The 23,253-nt window shown below is 46.7% G+C and overlaps 1 protein-coding gene across 1 annotated transcript in view; it reads left to right on the top strand.

The window, feature by feature from the left end:
• The first annotated feature begins 9,504 nt into the window (after positions 1-9,504).
• EHD3 (EH domain containing 3) overlaps positions 9,505-23,253 on the top strand; it is a 30,368-nt gene continuing 16,619 nt past the window's right edge. Inside the window, exons 1-3 of the mRNA XM_074863884.1 lie at positions 9,505-10,149; positions 17,033-17,209; positions 22,144-22,241. Of these exons, the coding sequence (XP_074719985.1) occupies positions 9,923-10,149; positions 17,033-17,209; positions 22,144-22,241 (502 nt within the window). The 5' untranslated portion in view covers positions 9,505-9,922. The remainder of the gene's footprint in view (positions 10,150-17,032; positions 17,210-22,143; positions 22,242-23,253) is intronic.

Genomic DNA, 23,253 nt, shown 5'->3' with positions numbered 1-23,253 from the left:
GGTGATGTCCACAGTATGCCTCGATAATTTTTTCCACTGAGGATTCTGCAGCGATCTCACCCTGCACAGTCCTGCTGGAAACCCCTTGTTTCTTAGGATGAGGTGTGTCTTCTCCGGAACAATTCCTGATCATTAAAATAAGTGTACAAAGTCAATTTAATCATAGCTTTTAAAATTTTCTCTTTGGCTAGCGAGGAGAGTGTGTGTGGGTGGCACTCCCAGAAGTGGGGGACCCATCCGATCTAGCACCTATCATTGCGTTTTCAAGGCTTTACCTTCACTGTAGATCTGAGTGAAGTCAAAATGAGTGACCCCATCGACTTTTACTGAGGCTTTGAAGCCATAGACACAGCTATTCTCAGTCTCCCTCTGGACTATTTAGCCTCTCCAGGATATTTTCATAACATGCTGCAACATGAATGACAGTCTTTATTCAATCACATTCTGGCACGTGGACATTTCCCCTCCCAAAAAAAGAAAAATAGCAAGATAAGCCAAAGGCTAACAGAAAAATGGAATACATTAGGTGTTACAAAGCCATTACTCACAACCCTCCCCAATAGTTATTTTGCCCTTTTTGCCTCATTTTGGAGAATGATACAATCTCCCCCAAGAGATCACATTCCATCTTGCTGATTACCACAGATTCACACATGAAATTCCATGCTGACATTTTTTTTTTCTTGTAACATTCAAGACAGATGTTTCTCATCCCCTCACTGAAAACAGCAAAGAGTGATTTCATAGCCCTTTTTTAATATTAGCAGCTATGCTAAACATTAGCAGCCATCACCTTTTGCTGCAAGTGGTGGGCTCCTGGGAGAAATCATGATTAAAATCTCAGCAGGCAAATCACACCCATCAGTGGTAACAAAGTGGTCATAATCATAGCCTTCTCATTACAGTGTGGACTGAAAAAATGAATCGGGATACAAAGTTCAATAAATGGTTCACATGCCATAATGATACAGTATTTAGAAGCCTTCCCTGCAGAGGAGGCTCTTTGAGACTCAAATCATTGCCCCAGGCACCTGAGGAAACTAGTCTCTGTTAGGAACCAGTTGATTGTTACTCCCATCGAAGTTGAAGGTCACCAGTGTTCCCTGTGAGAAACCACACAACTGCAGATTGTGCCATCCTCCCACATGGAGCCCTCATTTGTAATAAAACCACTCTACAACTGACCCACAAGGCTTAATCCTCAAGGGCAACCAAGAGAAAATCTTCAAAATAAAATTCAATTTTCTATTGTACAGTAGACATTTCAGACATGAAAAAGGATTTAAGTGCCTAACAACTTGCCTACTTTTTCTCCAGATGAAAAATACTGTCTCTCCCTCCAAACCTTGCCTTTTTACAGCCATTGACCTTCACGGCTACAACAACATGAGCAACAGACAGAGAGATAGATTCAAAAGAAAAACGAGGAAGAAAACAGCCTGGAGACTGGCTGTACTTTCTGTAGACAGACAAAACATGTATGAAGAATAATTTCTCATTTTGCTGCTCCCCAGGAAAAGAAGTGGTGAGCAACTGACAGACTTTGAGCTACACTGAAGAGCAAATACTTGAGACTTGATTTCTGGGTGTGCAGAGCATCCACAATGCCTGATAAAATCATTGTAACCCTTCACCAGTTCTCTCCTCAGTCTGGCATTTATTTGAAAAAGAACTAAACTTTATAGATAGGCCTTGAAACCCAGAGATAGTATGAAAAAAACAATGCTTTCAAAAATGGAGGCTTAAATCACCCGAATATGTAGCCTTATTTTCAAGAAACTCAGCCAGCAGCCCTGACTGTAACAGTGTGTGTTGAGAGTCAATGACGCAGCTACTTTATATGTTTTGAAAACCTCCCGGCTGAACCTGCCTGTAGGTGTATTGTTTTAACCTCTTTCCCAAATTACCTGGAAATCTTTGAACAAAAGACGCAATGAAGCATTTCATGTGTCAGGAACAGTCACTGCTTAGACAGCTACAAAGTGTTCCACCTCGTGTTTTAACCCTCTGCCTGCTGTCTGGCTGCAGGTGTCAGATACAGCTATGTATGACCAGCCAAGGCATACCAGGAAATCACTTGTACTCCACTTGGCAATGTTACCAAACCAGGCTGAATCGGAGTGTCCCACCGTGTCCTCCAGCACAGGCGGAGCAGAGTGTGTGCATGTCTCTTCCAGCAATTAAAATTTCGAAGGGAAAGCAGCCAAGTGTAGCAGACAGAGGTTAAAAGCTGTAGGTGGAAGCCGTGAACCAGTAGATTGGATGGAGGTGATTCTCTATTCTTTGCACATTCCTCAAGTTAGTATGCTTGCATCTAAGTTCTTCCACTACATTAGCATCCTATGATCTCCCCCGATCTTTCTCTACATCTTAGATGCCTCATTCCTAAGTCTTAAAATGAGAATCTGAATAATCTACAGAAAATCCCTCACTTTTAGTAAAAGTAATTGGACCATGAAAAAATTCTCCAAGACCCTCTTACTCTCTTTACAAGAGGATTTATCTCAGGCAACACAGGGGCAGTCGGCAAATCTAGGGCTAAACCTGGAGCTGACAGAGCTCAGCCCAGCTCCTCTGATTTAATGAACCAATCTGTATATGGGCCGAGGAGCTGCTCCTGATTGTGTGGAACAGAGCAAATGTTTGCAAGCAAAATAATAAATTTTAGGGTGAGCACAACAAATGATGCAAGGCCATCTTTTACAACCATTCTTGTAATACAGCAGAACATTAGCTACAGAAATTAGCAGTCATTAGTCAAAATGAAAATGTGACTCTATTAGGCTTTGTTAATCTTCATTAGTCTCTAAACACAGTATGAAAACAGCACTTGCAGGTACAACCTCAAGTCTTTGATTAAACACAGTTGTGTATTTCAGAAATAAAAACTCAAAGCTGACTCCCACTCTTCCTGTGGGCTTTTTAGCAAATAGAAATATCCTGGAAAGAAGCACTGAACTGTGTTTTCTCACAAAATGAATGAACATACAGACAGGTGGAGGACCTTGCCCTGAATTTCCTGTGCTTAGATTATTGGCCCAAAAATTGATGAACACCTTCTGGTGCTGAGATTTTCAAGGCTGAGCAGTGAACCTGCCCCAGAGCCTCCCACTGATGTTAACAAAAAGACTGTAGTGAAAATGCCTGGATGAGCTTCAGAACTTCAAACAATACCTCTCTGAGCAAAGATTCACTTACAAAGACTCTGGTTGAGAATTTAAAATACATGTTCTTTGCTGTGGAAATTGTCCAAGCTACATCAAAATCAGTGAAAATATGAAAATCCCATTTACTCAAGAACTGTCCTTTCGCACTTAAGGTTAGAACATTCTATTCATAATCATCCTAATCATTAGCGAATCTGACTGCTCATAACTCCCGTTAAAGTCAGATGAAACTTTCAATCTCTGCAGAATACTTCCGTGATCAAGGATCAGCCAAACCGCCCCTAAACAGCAAAACTGAGAGAACAAGGGTGCACAAAATCTGGGTTAGCTAAAACACCAGCCTGTGTTCCCAACCATTTGGCAGGCAGAAGCTTTGGAGCTGTGACATGCAGGGCAGCTGACGCGGCTCATCTAGTTGCTTTACATCACACCCATTCTTCTCATGTTTGCTGATACGAACTTTTTGCCTTTCCCTTCAACGCTTCAGAGAAAAGTACAGCAGCAGCTGCTGCATTCAGCACGGCCAGCAGCGTCGTGTAACTAATACACCCATTTGATCCTAGAGGATGGCTTCATCTCAGCACCATGCCGTGGTGACAGAGTTCTGCTCCTTTCAAACCCCTGGAAAATCCTAACTCTGTGCTAGCCACAGACAACTCTTGAATGACAGCAGCAAACCCCTCTACATAGCTCTTGGCGTTTGATGTCCTACCTTGTCCAGGTGTGTCCTCACAGCGAAGGAGGATTGTTCCGCCGGCAGCGATGCCTGCTGCTTATAAATAGTATATATGTTATCTCTACCTATGTGTGTATTTATGTGCACGCGTGCGTGTGTGTATATATATGTCTTGCCTACATGACCCCAAGAGCTAGTCCTAACCTATCAAGCACTGTGGTAGAAGCAGGAGGCGGGGAAAAAAAGCATATTGAGTAATGCCAGAAACTTTCTGAAGAACCCAATGAAAAATATTCCACAGAAGACATGAAAAAACAGGTCTGCCCACCATGTGGACTACTGTTTGACTCACCCATCGCTTCAGTAGAAGGCAGCTTCCTTGTTTAGTTAGCCATTTGATTATTCAATGCACAAAACTCCGCGTCTCTCCATATATCACTGACAAGGTAGAACAGGAAGATGTGTTCAACTGTGTCTTAATACATTTTAACAGGATTTCTGCTTTCAGATAAGAAAACGCTCAGAAAGAAAATACCCTCAAAACCCCCACATTTTCTCAGAACAGGTGGGGCCATGACAGTCTCCCCACTTTGTCAATCACTAAATCATAACGATTTCTAACAAGAACATTTATGTAAGTTTGAGGGAAGTATACATCCTATGACAGAGACAGTCAAAACCATCCAAGAGTTACAGGAGAAACCTCCAAGCTTCTGCACTGCAAGGATGGCGAAGGGCTCAGAGGATTTCTTTCCGGCATTATTACAGCCATCACATGGCTCAGGTCCCCTATGTGCAATACAACATGCTTTCTTTGTCATACAAATTTAAGGAGTGAACTCTCCAGAGGCAAGCATGCTTCCCACTCACTGTATATAGATTATCCAACCCCACGTTCGATGGCCCCAAGGGAATTGGCAGATGAAGTGGCTAAGCCACTGTCCATCATATTTGAGAAGTCGTGGCAGTCTGGTGAAGTTCCCGCTGACTGGAAAAGGGGAAACATAACCCCCATTTTTATAAAGGGAAATAAAGAGGACCCAGGGAACTACAGGCCAGCCAGTGTCACCTCTGTGCCCAGCAAGATCATGGAGCGGATCCTCCTGGAAACGATGCTAGGGCACATGGAAAATAAGGAGGCGATTGGTGATGGCCAACATGGATTCACTAAGGGCAAATCGTGCCTGACAAATCTCGTGGTCTTCTATGATGGGGTTACAGCGTTGGTGGATAAAGGAAAAGCAACTGACATCATCTACCTGGACTTGTGCAAAGCATTTGACACTGTCCCTCACAACATCCTTCTCCACATTAGAGAGACATGGATTTGATGGATGGACCACTCGGTGCATAAGGAATTGTCTGGATGGTCATACTCAAAGAGTTGTGGTCAACAGCTCGATGTCCAAGTGGAGAGCAGTGACGAGTGACGTTCCTCAGGGGTTGGTGCTGGGACCAGCGCTGTTTAACATCTTTGTTGGTGACACGGACAGTGGGATTGAGCGCACCCTCAGCAAGTTCACCAACGACACCAAGCTGTGTGGTGCGGTCGACACGCTGGAGGGAAGGGATGTGCCATCCAGAGGGACCTGGACAGGCTGGAGAGGTGGGCCCGTGCAAACCTCATGAAGTTCAACAAGGCCAAGTCCAAGGTCCTGCACATGAGTCAGGGCAATCTCAAGCACAAATACAGGCTGGGTGAGGAGTGGATTGAGGGCAGCCCTGCAGAGAAGGACTTGGGGGTATTAGTGGGTGCAAAACTGACTATGAGCCAGCAACATGCACTTGCAGCTCAGAAAGCCACTTGCATCCTGGGCTGCATCAAGAGAAGTGTGGCCAGCATGTTGAGGGAGAAGATTCTCCTCCTCTACTCCGCTCTCATGAGACCCCACCTGCAGTGCTGTGTCCGCTCTGGGGCCCCCAACATAAGAAGGACCCTGCTTGAGTGGGTCCAGAGGAGGCCACGAAGGTGATCAGGGGCTGGAGCACCTCCCTTATGGGGACAGGCTGAGAGAGTTGGGGTTGTTCAGCCTGGAGAAGAGAAGGCTCCGGGGACACCTTATAGCGGCCTTCCAGTACTTAAAGGGGGCTACAGGAAAGATGGGGGAGACTCTTTCTCAGGGGGTGTAGTGATAGGATGAGGGGTAATGTTTTTAAATTGAAAGAGGGTAGATTTAGATTAGATATAAGGAAGAAATTATCTTCCATGAAGGTGGTGAGACACTGGAACAGGTTGTCCAGAGAAGTTGTGGCTTCCCCCTCCCTGGCAGTGTTCAAGGCCAGGTTGGACAGGGCTTTGAGCAACCTGGTCTAGTGGAAGGTGTCTCTGCCCATGGCAGGGGGGTTGGAACTAGATGATCTTTAAGGCCCCTTCCATCCCAAACCATTCTGTGTTTCTATGATTCTCCATTTCTGGTGGCACTTCTGGGTACCAGCACCTTGTTCCACTCCAGGCAATGAAGGGGTAAGAGCAGCATGGAGAGGGTAAGGAAAGGACAGCATGTGCGTACTAAGCCACCTAAGAACAATGGTAGGAGAAACATAATGGAAATATTTAAGAGGAATATGAAGGAGCAGTGGGGGCAGGAGAGGAAGGCAGCAGCTTTTTGAGTTGTAAAAGCAAAGCAATGAGTGAGGAAAAGAATAGACTATGCTGAAGACAATTTTACTCCTAGGCCACATGGCAACAGCAGGAGGTTGAGAATTCTGATCTAGCTTAACAGAGGAAACTCTTCTTCCCTTACTTATCAAGTTAGTGTATTTGGTTTAATTCTGGGGATCCAACTGTGCCTTCCTCTCCCCTCATCCCCTTCCCATAAACCCGGCTATTCCCTGTTGAACCATTGCTACCTGAACTTTTGACACCATCTATTTGGATTTCTTACTTGGTAATGAACAAACAGTGACAGTAACTGCATGGCACGAAGTTAATTTTACTGAACTACACTGCTCCCACAGGCTTCTTCAACCTGTCAAAGTGTTACGGTACCGACTGAGTCACCACCTTTTTTCAAACTCAGTGACTTGCTAATGTCCCCATCCTCAGATGATCTGTTGTAGGAAGTAAATTTGTCCAACCTAGGGCAGGAGATAAGCAAACACACACGTCACCATGATTTGATTTCACACGAAACAAGTTTCAGTTATACAATGTTGTGTTTTGCCCCCCAAAATTAGGTTTCACTTTGAATGCAAATACCACATGACTTAGTCCAGCCCCATTCACTTCCAGCAAAGCGCAAGTGAATATTCTACAGCAAAATCTCTCTCTCCTGGTCAAGGCAAGCATCCAGCTAAGTGACTGTCAGCCATGTTACCAACAGCAGGGACACGACTGAGAAACTACAGAGTTAAAAGTTTAATGCATCATGGCTTGAGAGAAAAAGACAAATTCTGTAGAGGGCAGTAGCAGATCCCCATTGGTATCAGACACAGGTACATCCTGAGCACTGCAGTACAGTAGTTTCTGTGCAGGGCATTCAAGAGAGAGCCTTTGCATTTGAACAGCTTAGAAACTTTCAAGGAAAACAGCCTGTCTTCCAGCAGTGACATTTAAAATGAAAAATCATTGTTTGGAAAAAAAAAAGATTTAATCGGTTTTGTTCTTTTTCTGCTTTCAAAATTTAAAAAATGTAAATTAAAAAAAAAAATGCCTAAAGACTGCACCATGTCCAACAGAAGATCATCCACTAAATCATCCCTGTTTAAAAAGTTAAAAGGAATAAACAATGAAAACAGATTAAAATTTTCAGTCCGGATTCTGACAAAAAGAAAAAAACTAATTATACTCTAAACTTCCTTTCCTAATTTTACTTCCCTTTGTTTTTGACAAGCTCTGTACTTCAAGGTAAAGGGAGTCCTTGAGGAAGTCAGCCTTCCAGAGAAAAATGGCTAAGAAAACAGACTGAAAAATAAATAAAATTGTGCAATGTTTGTGAGTCACCTAAAGAAAGTCTATAAAAACTGTCAGGTTTGGGTGTGATCTGCCCTGGTGACAAAGAATTCAAAGGAAAGGGTATGTCTTCAGACAAGGCAAGGAATTATTTTTTTGGCCATTTGGCCATCGGGTATACATACTTATGATTAGCGCAACTTAATGATTAATATGTATCCTCTTCTTGTAAATGTGGGACAAGCGTGCCTCTGTTGTACCTGTAGCAGTTAGCTCTAGCAGCTTGCACAACAGAAACCTCGCTTTCCTCCCCCATTCATTGCATTCAGGAAGGGCATCAAGGTGGCCTGGGGAGATTTACAATCAAAGGCTTCCTGGCCTGACCTTTACTCAGCTCTGAGGATATCACAAGCAAGCACCAAAGAGACTCCATATATAGCTGTAGAAATACCAGAACGGCATCAGAGGAGTGTAGCTCTTAAATGGCACAACTATCTAGAAGATGAAAGTGATTTTTTCCTACAAAATGAGGAATTCTTGCCAAAACATGTTGATTTCTATGGGGCCTTTCATTTTCAGTTTTCACTGGAAAGGAGACATCAGATTACTAAAGCCAAAAGGAGAGACTTCTGTAAAACTAAAGAAACAAGGAAATTAGTCTTAAGGAGGTTTCAAAACATTAATTCCACTTTCAGACTAGCTTTAGGCATTGGCAGGAAAGCAGAGAAGCCTGACCTTCAGAAAATACAGTCAGCTTGCTATTTTCTTCCAGAAAAAGAAAACCGGTCCCTGGAGTCATCACTTGCACCTCATGGGTCAGGCCATGCCTCACAGCGTACAAGTACGTGGGATCACACAACGGGAACAGCCAGGAAAATGGCTGCTCCTGCAGCCAGAGGCATAGAAAGGGATCTGGACCATTGTCCAGGCACACGGGGCCACACGCATCTCTGGGTGTGTGTCCCCCTGCCCCATGAAAAACAACCCCTTTTAATCACTGCTGCCTCCTCAAGGCCCAGGCTCCTGGGAAAGGGCAGGAGCCTGCTACACAGCAGGACCGCTTCCAAAACTGCCTCTTGCCACATTTCTTGGATCCGCTGGATCAACTCAAGCGAAAAAGGCGCTTGGAGGTATTTTAGGAAAAAAATTCCCTGCTCTGTCCCAGCTGTTCAGTGGTGATGAGGAGAGCCCAGCAGTGGGGCATTATGGCCGATGGCTAGCCCTGGGGACATGCTGAGCCACAGGCTGGAAAACCCATGCAGGCTTCAGACCTGTAGCCTTCGCCCAGCAGCTGTCCTGTCTGCCCTGATTTCTGGAGGAATAGAGGAGTGGAGACAGCAGCTAATTTGCCTGTCTCATCTGCTTAAATGGTGAACTCTTCTGGGCTCAGCCAGCCTCGTCTCTGCAAGCCCCCGAGAAGTGAGGGGCAGCAGCAGTGCAGCCAAGTCATTGGCTTGGGGAAGGGCTGGGGACCCAGGTCGGGGCGGCAGCGTTCAGAAACAGCCGACTCCCTGTCAAATTTGCACTTGCAGAGGTTTATTTTAAAGCGAGGTGAGAAAGGGAATAAAATGGCGGCCGGGCTGCAGCGGCCCCCAGGGGGCGCTGCGCCCCGCGGGGCGGGCCCGGCCCTTCCCGCTCTTCCTCCGTGTCGCGCCCCGCTTCAACATGGCGCCGCCCGGCGCGGCTTCACCCGCCGGGGAGAACGGGCGGCGCCTGCCAGGAGCCGCCGACTTCCGCCGCCGGCCCATTTCCTGGAGAGCCGCCCTTAAACACCGCCCGCCGCGCGCGGAGGGCGCTGCCGCCGCCACCGCCCGCCCCTCTCGCCCTGCCTCCGCGGCATGCCCACGCCGGGAGCCGGCGTCGTGAAGGGAGGCGGCGTCAACCGGCGCCGTTCAGCCGAGGCTGCGAGGAAAAACGGCTTTTTTAGCCTCCCGCGGGGACCGTTTTCTGACTGAAGCCGCCGGTGCGGGTCGCGTAACGCAGGGCGGCCCTCGCGGGTGGGCGCTGGAGGGGAGCGAGGCCTGCCCGGCCGTCCCCCGGGCCCCGCTGCCCGCCTGCCTGGCCTGAGGGGGCATGCGGGGGTAGCCCGCTCCGTCAGCCAGCTAGCCAGCGGCGCCTCCCCTGCCCGCCGCCTCCCCCGCCCCAGCCTCGGTGGTCGCCGCGGAGCTGGCTTCAGGCGGTCCCAAGATGTTCAGCTGGCTGGGCACCGACGACCGCCGGAGGAAGGACCCGGAGGTGTTTCAGACGGTCAGCGAGGGCCTGAAGAAGCTCTACAAAACCAAGCTGCTTCCCCTGGAAGAGCACTACAAGTTCCACGAGTTCCACTCGCCGGCCCTGGAGGATGCCGACTTCGACAACAAGCCCATGGTGCTCCTCGTGGGGCAGTACTCCACTGGGAAGACCACCTTCATCAGGTAAAACCCGGCTGTCAGCCGCCCTCCCTCTCGGGCGTGCCTGCACCCTTGATGCCCGTGGGTCGTGGTGGGGTAGAGGGGGTCTGTGTTATGCCTGGATCCCTCTTCTGTTTCCCCTCCCGTGGCCCATCAACAGCTTTCAATTGGAAAGCCACCTCCACTCAAATTGAGAGTGCTCCTTTGCAAGAGCAGGGTGAGTGAGATGTCCCCTAAAACACCGACGTGGCAAAAAGTAGCCCAGGGCAGGGCCGAGGAGTGCAGGCAGGGCATTAGGCTGGAGACGTGAGTCACTCGGGGCCCTCTTGTCCGTTCAAAGTGCAAAGGCTGTGGGAAGCCTCCCGCAGGATGTCCCCGTGACTGCTGGGGTCAGGGTAGCCCCTCCAACAGCCATTCTTTTCAACTTGATGTAATTTTTGGGTGGTGGGGCAACCTATGGCCTCGGGAACCTTGAAGTGGGTGCTTGGGTTTGTAATGATCTGTGGCTCACGCTTGGGTCTTTCTCTGCACTGTGCCCAGAGGCAATGCTCAGAGCCTAGTTTGAGAAACGTGTGTGCGCGAGAGACCTGCCCATCTTCAGGGCTCCAAAAGTAAGCTCTGTTTTAACTGTCCTACTCTGCTGAGGTGTTGAGAGCAGCAAATCTATTCCTAACAGTAAAGAAAAGGCAACTGCCAGCTGCAGGTTTGATTTGAAACTGTCAAAGAGAGGGTTAAACTTTTCCAGCTGGACTTGGTTGCAGGGATCTCTGTTCAGCCACGCTGTTAGTTCAACTTGCAGCAGCCTTTCTCTTGGGATCATAGCTGAAGCTGCGCTGTCTGCGTTTCCTATGTGATTCATAAGCTTAGCGTTAAATTCCAGCCTTTTTCTGGTGTGGCTGTGTTGAAATCTGCGGAATTACCCCAGTGTAAATCTGGATGCAAGCCACAAGCAGCCAGCCCTTTGTTCTACCAGTATTTCTTGGTGGAGGAGGGAGCTGTGGAGAGAGGTGAATCAAACTCCTTAAGGAGTGACCTTGAGAAATGCAGGGGTTTCTTTTGTGTGCTGTAATATTCCTGCTACTTAATGCCTCAGCCAGGAACAGAATGCCTTTCTCCTACCTTGTCATGCAGCTGGTAAACAAAGTTTAAGAGTAAAAAAAAGGCTTTCCTCATGTGAGCAGGCTAGGAAGAATGGTGATGGGGTATGAATGACCCTAAGAAGCATTTAGCACATGGTTGGAAAGGGAGTTGCTCCTCTGAAAATGAGAGGCTAGTTTGGATAGCATAGATCTGGTTCCACCCCAGATCTTTGTCCTGTGACTTGGTATGAAACCTATTTGAAAGGCTTTTCCTGCCCTCTGGGTTACCGACACTCAGAGCAGAACTTCCCCTGAATAATCCTTTCCTGAGGTTGCTGGCTGTGTACCTAGAGCATCTCTTCCTAATGCTTCTCTCTGGACTGCCAGCATCATCATTTCCCTGCAGTCTCACCTGCATGCTGTTGTTAGCAGGGACTTCCTGCCTTTGCCTCTCTGTTCAGTAAAGTACTTTTTCTGTAAACCTGAGCTCCTTTTGCAAGAAGTTCAGGTGTCTAAAGCATGTTCTAGGCAAAAGGAGGAGATTGAGTCTTCACTCATGTGGGATGGCAGCAATGGCTTTGCTCTGCTGTCACCAAGCTGATCTGAACCTGTCTTTGACCAGCGCATTTCATTCATGCTTGTGTACTCTTCTCCCAGCCTCCTCTGTGCACAGGGCTGGGATGAGCTACCCAGAAACTATGGTCAAGCAGAAGTGACCAGGAGCTTCTGCTTCACAGGAGTGCAAAATGGACCCGAGAAGGCCTTCCAGGAAGGCAGAGTCTTCTCTGTGTGGAATAGTGCATAAGAAGGTGAAAGTTGAGAACTCTTGGAGAAACCCAGAGCCTCTAACTGTAGGAGTGTGAGGGTCTGTTACTCCAGTATGTTCCCAACCAAACAAAAGCAGGAGGTGCCAGAAAAGCAAGTGTAGCTCGTGATAGGTTTCCAGTGTAAGCTTGCAGGCACTGGTCATTAGAGAGCTGTGATAAGCACCAGATTAGCATCCAGAGTTATTGTGGGAAGGCAGTGGGAGCTAAAACTGAGACCAGGGAGGAGTTAAAGGGGACTGGGGGAGGAAGTGGGAGGGGAGACAATCATTATGTCTTGGCAATAGAGTGCAGCAAGAAACAGCCTCTGGGCAATTCTTCCATAATTCTTGTCAGGATGGAGGATAATTGGTGTTATCCTTATGTATCCATTCCACTCTTGCACTGCATCCTGCTTGTACTGCCATGCAATTTGGGGAGATGATTTAGTGCCACTAAACACTCATGTGGAATGAACTCAGTCCCAGTTCACCTTGATCCCAGTACACCATTTAAAAAAAAAAAAAGGGACAAAGGACCTTAGTCATTTACCTGAGGTGGAAATACCTCCCAAACATCTTCTCTTGTTCTTGGGAAATCTGAGGTGAAACAAGGAAGAAATGCAAGGCTCAAGCACCTAAGCTGCAGCATCTTGCAGCGAGGCTGCTCTCTTGTTAGGAGCTGATAGCAGAAAGAAGGCAGTCAAGGTCAGCAGTGAGAAACATTCCTACAGGCTGAGGCGGGGAGGAGGCAGGCGAGTCGTGTGGGTCAAAGCCAGTGAAGTGAGACCAGAGCACTGGCTTGTTTTCAGTAGAACCAGGCTGTTCTCTCCCCTGCTTTTAGGGACCCAGAGAACTGAGCCTTATTTTTGCTATGTGAAAGATCTAACATCACTAACTGCAGCTTTTCCATTCCTGCTTTATCTTCTCTTCTTGCTCACTCCCATTTCTCTCAGCATACATTCAGCTGGGCTTTTCTGCAGTGCTGGGGTCTGAAAGGCTGTGATGGTGAGGGCAAGGCAGCACCTCTACCTGGGAATATCTGACAGCCACAGCAGGGTGTCACTGGAGCTTGCCTTTATAACATTATTGGGTTTTATGTTTCCTGTAAGAGGGTGGGGGTGCAGGACAGAACAGTACTCTCCTAATTAACTTAGATTCTGTGGTCTTTTCTAAAAATAATCCTGGCTTCTGTCCAGCCATCCTGCTAATAAAATAAACAAGCCTGCCAGAGCCCTACTAACTGTCAACATGGCTTGCTTTTCTGTTGTAGCCAGCCCTTCCTCCTACAGCTAATCATTTACACGTCCTCGCTTCTCCAGACTGTTTGTCACAGGCTACACACAGAGCTCTGGTGTGACCTCCCAGTGTGGCCCTGAACCTTTCATTTCTGCCTGCACCAGGCAGTTGTCACCGTTTCCTCCCGCTCTGCCCTTCTTCCCTTTCCCGGTCTGCATCACCTCTGCTGCCACACACAGCAGCATCCTGCACGGCTCCTGCATGACTCATCACGGGCAAACAGCCCCTTCCCCCACATCCTGCGGCACTCCTGCCCAGAGAGCCTGGGATCTCCTTGCCTGGCTCTTATGCTGCTCCAAAGCCTGCCTGGGAAAGGGTACCCCAAGCCAGGCTGGCGCTAATGCAGCTTTCCTGCCCTTCTCCCTCACCTTCCCCCTCACCAGGAGCAGGGACAGGCCTGAAATGGGGCAAACAGCATGATGCTCCCAGCCACATACCAACTCCAGACACTTTTTCCAAAAGCAGATTAGTCATAAAAAAGCCCCATTCACCTCTTGTCTGGCACTCCCTGCAGGCTTCCCCAACCTGGCTGGTGTTCAAGGGCCCCCAGGCCCTTGAAGGTGTTCAGCAGCTCAGAGTAAGACATGCTGCACTGGCAGGGGAAATTGCTCACTGTCAGTCTGTGTTTTCCACAACTATTGTTTGCTCTTCTCTCCCAGAAATCCTCACAGATCTGACAATTGCACGTGTTCTCTAGCTTGCTTCTGTTAGCAGAGGCAGCCTGTGTCACTGCCTAGCAGAAGTGCCTTCCCCCCCCCCCCCCCATCAGACAGTCAATAAAGCCCCTTGTATTTGTCCTGCATACAACGAGATTCTTGTGCTGCAGACACCCTGCTGCACAATGTACCTGCATCTCCCAGAGGAGCCTTACTTAAAATAGATGCTACAATAATAGGCAGTGCAAATCTTCATCTCTTTGATTTCATACCGCTTGTTGCACATTAAGTCAATTAACATTGGCTTGTAGCTACTTCTGTATGAGAGTGCTTTTGTTGGGATTTTGTTTTGGTTTTAAGTCTTATACAAGAAATACAGAAATGCTTTTAAACATTAGCTGAGTGGAGCTGTGATAAAATTCTTTCAAGAGTCTGACTGGAGGAGTGTTACTATTGTATGCAGGACTTTTGCTTAGACTTTCTCAGAAGCTTTGCCTATAAATGACAAACAAACCCCCAAGGCTTTTTCCTCTGGTTGCTCAAAAGTTATCATATTACATGTGCATCTCAAACCCATAAAAAACAAGCAGGTTATTGTTATGTCAGGGCTGTGACCTGGCATTGGGAGTAATGGGTGTTTCTCCAAAAGCATTTCACTTGTTGCATTTGGTGATTGTTATGGCTACCTGTTTCTTTTTTTCTCTAGTATTTGCAAGGGGAGAACTCAAAAGATTTATTTCTATGGATTTGGTGAATGCCTGTCTGTGTATCACTCTAATATACTATGTCAAACCAAAAGCAAAGTACAAAGCAGGAGCAGAGGAAAGCCAGTAGCAGTGACTAACATCACAGCAATGTCCATCGGGGGCTAACATTTTGAATTGCCATCCAGGAGGCCTGAGTTTAGTTTCAGAGTCTGGCCAAGTGGCTTCTAACCTAGCAAACGGTTGTTTCAGTGTAAAGAGCTTTCCAGGGAATCAGGCCAAGAACATTCATATGATAGTCTACAGAGCCCTTGGTGGGAGAAGTAGCTCCTCCTTGTTCTCAGCTGCTTCAAGCTAGAGAGAAGTTACTGTAGCTGCCAGGAAGGTGTATTGTGATCACCAGCCAGGGAGGTGGAACACACCAGCATTAGCTGCAGTCTGCTTTTTTTAAGTAATGACCCACTTTTATAGGAAAGTTCAAGGAACCCCTGCCCAGGCTTTAGGTAGATAGGATGTATCCATGCTAGCATAGAAGGTTAGAGGGCTCTTCCCTTCCTGGATTATTTCAGTTTTTTGGGAACTGTTAAACAGCTGCTATTTTATCTCATATTTGCCCACATTAAGAGAAGTCACTTCTGGTGGCATTCTGGTGAGCACAGGACTTGGAAATCACTTTAGTTGAAAAATATAAGAAAATACATGATAAAATACCAATAAAGGAGATGGTCAGCTCCTAAAGGATGCTAGAGTTATTCTTGCTGCAGCCATTCTCTTCATTAATCTGTACCAAGCCAGATAAGTAGCAGCAATTTGCAGTATGTCCTGGGTGTACATTTGCTTGTTTTACCTCTTGATCCAGTTGATTTGGCCTTGCCCCTTGGGAGCTGAAGATGCATTTGCTGATGGGGTGTCAATAAACAGCCCTGCTGAACAAGCACAATTTTTTGTTGTTCCTCAAACACTGAATGGTGATTACCTCTGTTAAAGTGATGGTGAAATCAGAAATCCCAAAAAAGTTATCACAAGCCTTCATGTGTGTGGTCCCTCACATAGGAACTTATCCTCTCTGAGAAGTCTCACCTGAGTGAACCAATGCTGGTTGTTAAACACACTGGACTCAATCATGAAAAGTCCTCAGCCCATCTCCGATTTCCTTTTTCCCCATCTGTTAAATCTACTCTTAACATCGCAGCAATTCTATATTTATCTTTCTACTTCTACTTTCTACCTACTAAAGATTAGGTCAAAGCAACAGAAGAGGAAGTGTCAGCAATCTGCTGGCAACAAGTGACACAGGATTATACCAGCTTCCATAACCTGGCAGTCATGTTCCTTGTGTAACAATCCAGAGCTTATCACCAGGTCAGGTGGTCCGACACCATCCTGTACCCAGGGCTAGACCAGTTCCAGCTACTTTTTGGAAACCACAGGGATACAATGGTCTTAGCTTTCAGCACAGGACCAGCAAGTGGGATGTTTTCTGCACTCTCACACACACACACAGACCTGACCTCAGTGATGGCATTTGGCTGCTTTATGAGCCAAAGGGAACTGTCCCATGCACACCATTGACCCACCCTAAATTTGGCAGGGCGAGTGAGAATATGCTGCCAGGGTCCTGTTCAGAGTCATACAGCCCCATGAGTGACTATCTTTCCCTGAAATTTGCTGAACTGTACCTTCAGAGAGGCTGCCAGAGGCTTAGGAAATAGTAAGGGATGCTGTGCTTGCTGTGCTTACTGTGCTATTTAGCTTCACAACAAATATTGGGATATACTCTGCCACCCACATGCTTAATGTTCAATATGCTTGAGCAGTTTGTGATGCAGACCTGTAGCTGCATTGCAGAAGCACACAAGAAGAGAGACTTGAGACTTCAACAGTCAAGTACAAGAAAAATTGGCATTTGAGTGACTGATTTGGACTGGGGGCTAAGCACATTAGTTGGATGAGTCTGCTGAAATGAGCAGCAGTGAAGTAATTGATATTGGCACCAAAGGCCACTAAGGTTTTGGGATTAACTTTGTGATTGCAGTGAACTGCTGTTTTTACTTTGCTATGCTAAGTGTTCCAAATGTCTTGAAGATTAAAATACACAAAATGATCAAACATGATGAGAATCTCTTCCCAGCAGCTATAATCATCTCAATTTCTTAATCCACCTGAAATAAGAAAGCTTTAAATGTGGAGATCCTGAGTAGAAAAGCTACCATGACATTTATCAAATGATTCAGTGACAGTGCTAAAAATAGTGTCAGAAGGATCCATACTCTTGAGCTTCATAATTACACTGCAATCTTCAGTACAACTCATTTAGGACTTAGGCAGCTCATGTCTCATGCCCACACCCTGTTTTCTTGCCTACAGGTACCTGCTGGAGCAGGATTTCCCAGGGATGAGGATTGGACCAGAGCCTACAACTGACTCCTTTATAGCAGTTATGCAAGGAGATGTGGAAGGAATCGTTCCTGGAAACGCGTTGGTGGTGGATCCCAAAAAACCATTCAGGAAACTCAACGCCTTTGGCAATGCCTTTTTGAACAGGTCAGTACTCAAGAACTTGGTTGCTCCAGAGAATAGAGCTAGAACCTAATGAGCACCATAGCTAGCAATTTAAAGGGACAAGGCATCATGCTATTCTTCCTTTTTTTTCCCCATCCACATGACTGATGCAAAGCTCTTCCAGTCCTACTGGGTGCACACCAGTCACTCACTGAAGGGCAGATTAACAAATTCAAGTGGGACAAACCTTCATTTTACTTGAACAAATGAAAAACACAGCACAGCCTGTCAGGCTCATCCTGCAGGATTCTAGAGGTAAATCTTGTTACTACACTTTGCTCTCCCTTGCTTTTATACTCCTAGTTTCTTTTGTTCTGCCATCAGTCCAGTTTCCTGAAATTAAATAGTTCAACCAGATGTAGCCACTGAAGTCAGTAGAGAAGTGGAACTGGCGCAATATGCACATCTTTGCTTTCTCCCTTTTTAAAACATTGCTTGAATGTCCCCCTTGCAACAAAACCAGGCACTCTCCATTCTGATGCCTTATACATACAACCTCAAGTGCAAACTCACAACAACTCTTAATGCCTTTCCCATAAAAATACTGTAGCGGGGGTTTGGACAGTGGCTTTGTGATGTGAGGAATGTAACCTTTCCATCCCCTAGACCTAGCCCAACCATACTGAGTTTTGGATCTAGGCCTTGCAGGAAGCCAGCAGCACACACCCATATCCTAGATGAGCACAAAGTGTGCTACAGCAGGCAGATAGGAACAAACTGTCTGACTACACCCATCACCGGTGCCTTCCCTGCTGACACAGTGTGGGAGACGTTGCAAACATGGCAGCTGCTCAGCCAACCAACCAGAAAAGCTGGGCTGTGGGTCCCCTTTCTAACTGCTGAGCTTAGAGGGTGTCTGTCCAGTGAATGCAGCGTCTACCGGCACTGATCACAGGAGTGCTGATGTAGCCTGCAGTGAGACAGGGAAGGGACCTGCAGAGAAGCATGAGGAGAGGTTTGATGAGAGAAGAGGCTCCTAGCTGGAGTTGCTACTATGCCGAGAACCTCACAGTGCCTCTGGAAGCAATATCTGATCACTGCACAGGCTTATTGTTCAAATACATCGTCATGGTTCAGCACCAGAGAGACTTTTAGATGTTTTCAATATTTTATAGGGCCCAGAACATCTGCATCTGGCCAACAGTTAGGTCAGGTGACTGCCTATTCTCTACACCAGGGGAGGAAGGTGGTTTGCCCTAAGAAAATAACAAGCCTCCTGCCTGGAGTGCAGAGGTAGTAGGTGAAGAGAACATCATTCAGAGCAGCTCTGCTGATAGCCAAGAACAGCCACTGCTGGCAGACAGTTCACTGCAGAGGAGAAGCAACATCAGCAGTAAAGATGGCAAAAAAGCAAACACTCCTGAACTGGATGGGTTGATGTGTCCTGAATGCAATTCTCTCCTAATACAGGAAGGGATCTCTGCATCCATGGGCCTAGTCCACTGTATCAAGCTGTGCGCTTGTTACTCTCCTGCTACTCTTCCTTCTCCTGTGAGTTGAGTCAAGCATGTGCCTGTGAGGACAGCAGGACAGAGGGGCATAGCAGTGATTCAGCAGCAGCAGAGGTCCAGTCCTGCTAGCAATGCAGGGAGTAGCCACAACAGTTAATTAACACCTTTTCTGCTGACAGATAATAAAAAGGGAGTAATTTTTTCTAAACTGGCAGAGGAAGACACGCTAAGGGGGACTAGCTCAGCAGTGTGAGCATCACAGTGCTGAAAATGCAGATGGTAATACCCAGCTAATTAGGAAATTAAGTGCATTCAAGAGTTGACTCAGAGGGCCAGAAATTTAGCAGCTGTAAATCAGGGTGCACCCAGTGGACTGGATCAAGCCACCCACGCTTAGCCCTGTTGTGAGCCTGGCTTCTTGGCGAGAGACAATGCAGAGCTGTCTCTGCCTTGCACATATCTCGTCGCTGCTATGTGTATGCTAAGGCACTGACCTCAGCTAGGAGGCTGTGAGCTGGAAATTTGGAGACGGGAGGTAATCTCCAGGAGCCACCCCTCTAAGCTGAGATAAGAGAGTGACTATGGGCAAGTCCGCTTTACCTGTGGGTGGTCAAATGGGAACCAGTGGAAAGGAACAGAGCAGCACAAGGCTGTAGCATTCACACAGACCATAATAGTCTTGGCTGAGAGGTGGCAGCCCATGGCACTGTGTCCTGTGGGGTGCAGAGCTTGCTGCTCCAGGGGACCTAAGTGGAGCAGCAGGAGGAGTAAGCATCCAGCGTCAGCTGGTACTCCCTTCCCAGCAGCGACTGGGATCTGCTGCCTTCCAGGAAGCCGGGGAAGAGTGGTACAGTCAGGATTTGGCTGGGAGACAGCAGGTAATTGTGCTGCTTGGAGCCTGTCTCCTCCCTCCCTCCATTCCCAGGAGATGGAGTGCCTACCCATACCTTCCTGGCTAAGGGCAGAGATAGGACTGACAAGCTGCCCCAGGCTGAAAGGAGGATAGCAGCTCTGCAGTACCCTGTCTCTTGTCTGCCTCTCCTTGCCCAGGTGGTTCCTGGGTATTGAGAAGGGCTTGTTTTCTTCGCTCCAACTCTGCTGGCAATACCCCAGCTCTGGAGGGATCCCAGCAGAGAGATTGCAGGTTGCACCTCGTTATCAGGAGGACTTGTTTGGTGCCAAGGGCCTGGAGCAGAATCAGGAATCTCAGCCATTACTTTCATATCACGTTGGTCTTGTTGCAAGATTCTTCCTACCCCCAAAGTCTGTTTTGGGAAGCTAAGGTGGAATCAGTCCCACTTTTGTGTTGTCAACAGCAGGAGACATCTTCCTTCTTCACCCCCATGCGCTGCCTGTAGAGGTAGTGAAAGTCGTTTGGCACCACGTTCTTCCCTTCATATGGCCCCAGACAGAATTAGGTCATGCTCCCTGAGGTCCTGCAATTCTGCTGGGACAGCAGGGAGGCAGCAGCCTCAACAACCTTGCCAACAGAATGCACTCACTCATGCTGGCCTCTGACCTTATATCTGAAATCTCCTGGGGAGTACTTTCCCTAGAGAAACTGGTGGAAAATCCCCTTGACTGAGCTATTTAATATTAGACCACAAGGAATGCTCAAGATTATAACGACAGAGAGCAAACTTGGGCTGGCAGGACAGGGGAATGACATGACCTCCCAAGCATTTTGTTCTCTGCTGCTGTGCCTGGCAATCAACAGAAGAATCAAGCCAACCCCCTGCTTCAACATGAGGTGTTATACATTCAGAAATGCTCCATGTTACCACCTGCCAAGCTGTGGCTGTGGGAGAGAGGCTGTAATATGTGGTCTGAAATAGCAGGCAGCAGAGAAGACACTTAACTAACCCATGAGGAGTCACCCTTGTCAGAATTTTCTTGGAGTCATAGAAGCAGAAAAATTGGGGTGAGGTTGTAGCGTGGCCTGGAGGAGTTCACAGTTGTAGGGACTTCAGTAGAACCAGCCACTCAGAGCGCTGCAGGGCTCTGTCTGCCTTGACTGCATCTTGTGGCCCTTGTGCCAACCCTCATCCTTGATGTGGTTCTCTTCCTCCCACAGTAACATGTGTTTTATGCCTGGATGTCACACCATCCTATTAATATACATACATACACACACATATTTATAGCTGCCTGGAATGCCATCACAAAAAGGCTATCCATGAAGTGCTACTGAGAGCCACGTAAGTAGATAGGCTTTTGCTGTCCGCTGTTATCAGCAACTGAAATAGATGAGCTGCAACCCACTAAGAACAAGCACAAGTTACTTGTCTTAGGCAGAGATTTGCATTGATACAAGATGGGAAACAACTAGCTAAAGAGCAGTTACACAGAAATGGAGCTGCAGAGGAGGGAGGAGTGAATTACAAACTGAATGTAAGTCAACAGTGTCATACTGCTGTTAAAAAAGCAAACATCTTACTGAGATACATAAACAGGACTGTCATGTGTAAGAGATAAGGAGCAATCCATCCTCTCTGTTCACCACTGGCAAGGTCACAGCACGTCAGCTTGGGGCATCATGCCTGAAGAAATATGTGGAGCAGTTTGAGAGGACCCAAAGGAAAGTTGCAAGGGTCTTCAGAGATGTAGAAACAAGCTGGAAAGGCAGCTAGAGAGAACTGAAAGAGATATGGGGCAGGGGGGGAAAGAAATCCCAAACAGTTTTCTTTAGAGGAAAGACTGAGGGGAGACAGGATGAGAGAAGTATACATGTGACAAGAGGGGACAAATAAATAATTTTCCACATCTACTGTGTTTGAGACTGAAGGGCTTTGTAGCATGGGAGATTTAGATCAGACACTTAAGAAAAAGGTTTTGCTGTAAGGATAATTCAGTAATGGAAGAGACTTCCAGCAACTGTTGGTGAGTCTGCATTGTTATGGACTTGAAGAACATTTTAGGCAAACATCTGATTGATCTTGCCTTGAGGCAGGAGGATAGACTAAGCACCCTCTTGAGATCTCATGCTGCCTATGCTTTAGGATTTCCACTGTGCAAGAATAGCACACTTTGTCTAAGACCAGATTTGAAAGAGAACAAAAATCTTACAACATCCCTGATTTTCTTTTTTTTAAAAGAAGTTACTTCAGTTCACTTGAGTTCAGAACTCTGCAGGGGAACGCGTAAGCGAAGAAAAACAAATACCACTTCTTGCTAAAATCAAAACAGCAAATGAAAACATTTGGATTTCCACATTTTCACTAATAATTCACAATTTAGGGGCCACATAAAAAAAACTGTCATAGGTCATGACTGAGACCCATGTTCCAGAAGCAGAAAAATAGTCAGAGAAAGTGCTCAGTTCTGGCTTCTTTCTCATTTCTTTAAATCAACGGTAGCTCCAACTGAAGACTGAGATCGGAGCCTGGTTTGTCCCATACTGCCTGTGATGTTCAGCACATCATAAATACTTTTGCTTTTATTTTAAACACATTTATTTTCATGCAGGTTCGTTTGTGCCCAGCTACCTAATCCCGTGTTAGAGAGCATCAGTGTCATCGATACACCAGGAATCCTTTCTGGAGAAAAACAGAGAATTAGCAGAGGTAAGTCCCAAGTTCAGTTCTCTTAGAAACGACAGTAGTGAAGACCAAAGGGACTCTGAGTTTTGCCTCAACTGTACAAGCTGTAGACAGAAGCACTAGTAGGAGCCTCTCAGAGATACAGCATGACTTTACCAGTGTTGCTTTGGACTTGATTTGCAATCTGCTGTAGAGAGTTTAAATGCTTTCAGGGAAGGTTGCTTTACAAGGTCAGCAGTACTCATGTCACAGTCCAGTATTTCTCAGTGGAACGGATTTCCATCAGAAGGAGTCAGTCAGCTATCTGCTTTGCAGAAACACTTGATTTCAGTGACTTATTGATGAGCTGTGGGCAAGGCTCCCATGGCAATCAACCTGGTTTCTTTCCAGTTAACCTAGCAGGTTTCTTGCACTGTCCAGGCTTACTAAATCTAGTGCAGGACTGGATTGGGCTTAAGAACCGTTGGAACCCAGTTTCCTCATTGCAGTGAGGAATGTGGAAATCCTGAGGACACTAAATGGATCTGATGAATAGCACAGAGTCTCTTAGTGAACTTCTGAGTGTTTCAGGCTGACCCTTCTGAAGTGGGTGACATCTTGATACTTTAAACCTAACATCTGTGGTCAGTTTCTTACTCTATAAGGTAAGGGTGGCACAGCTCACATTTCTTGCAGGTTCCTTAGACAAAGCTGACAGCTATGCATCATTTCATTGGAAGAAAGCCAAGAGCAGTAATTGCAGCATTTGGGTTTGAGAAGATCAGTTCTCATTCACACCACCTGTTAACAATGCACAATTAAGTTTCAGCAGCACAGGCTCTACCCAGAGTGCTGAGGCCTTTCCCATATTTAAGTGTTCTGTCCCAGAAGATTTCTGATGACTCATGCCTTTCCCACTTTTATAATGCTCCTTTACATTGAAATTATTCTTAGAAACTTCATTTAATCTTTTAACTGAGCAACCACCTTGCACAGAGCCAGGTCTTGTTTGTTTTACTGGGATCTTCTACCACAGGGACGTTAACTAAAGAAGCAT

The sequence above is a fragment of the Strix uralensis genome, chromosome 3 (assembly GCF_047716275.1).
Source record: "Strix uralensis isolate ZFMK-TIS-50842 chromosome 3, bStrUra1, whole genome shotgun sequence".
Classification (NCBI taxonomy): Eukaryota; Metazoa; Chordata; class Aves; order Strigiformes; family Strigidae; genus Strix; species Strix uralensis.
Note: the sequence above shows the minus strand (reverse complement) of the source record. Positions and strands in the feature narration are given on the sequence as shown.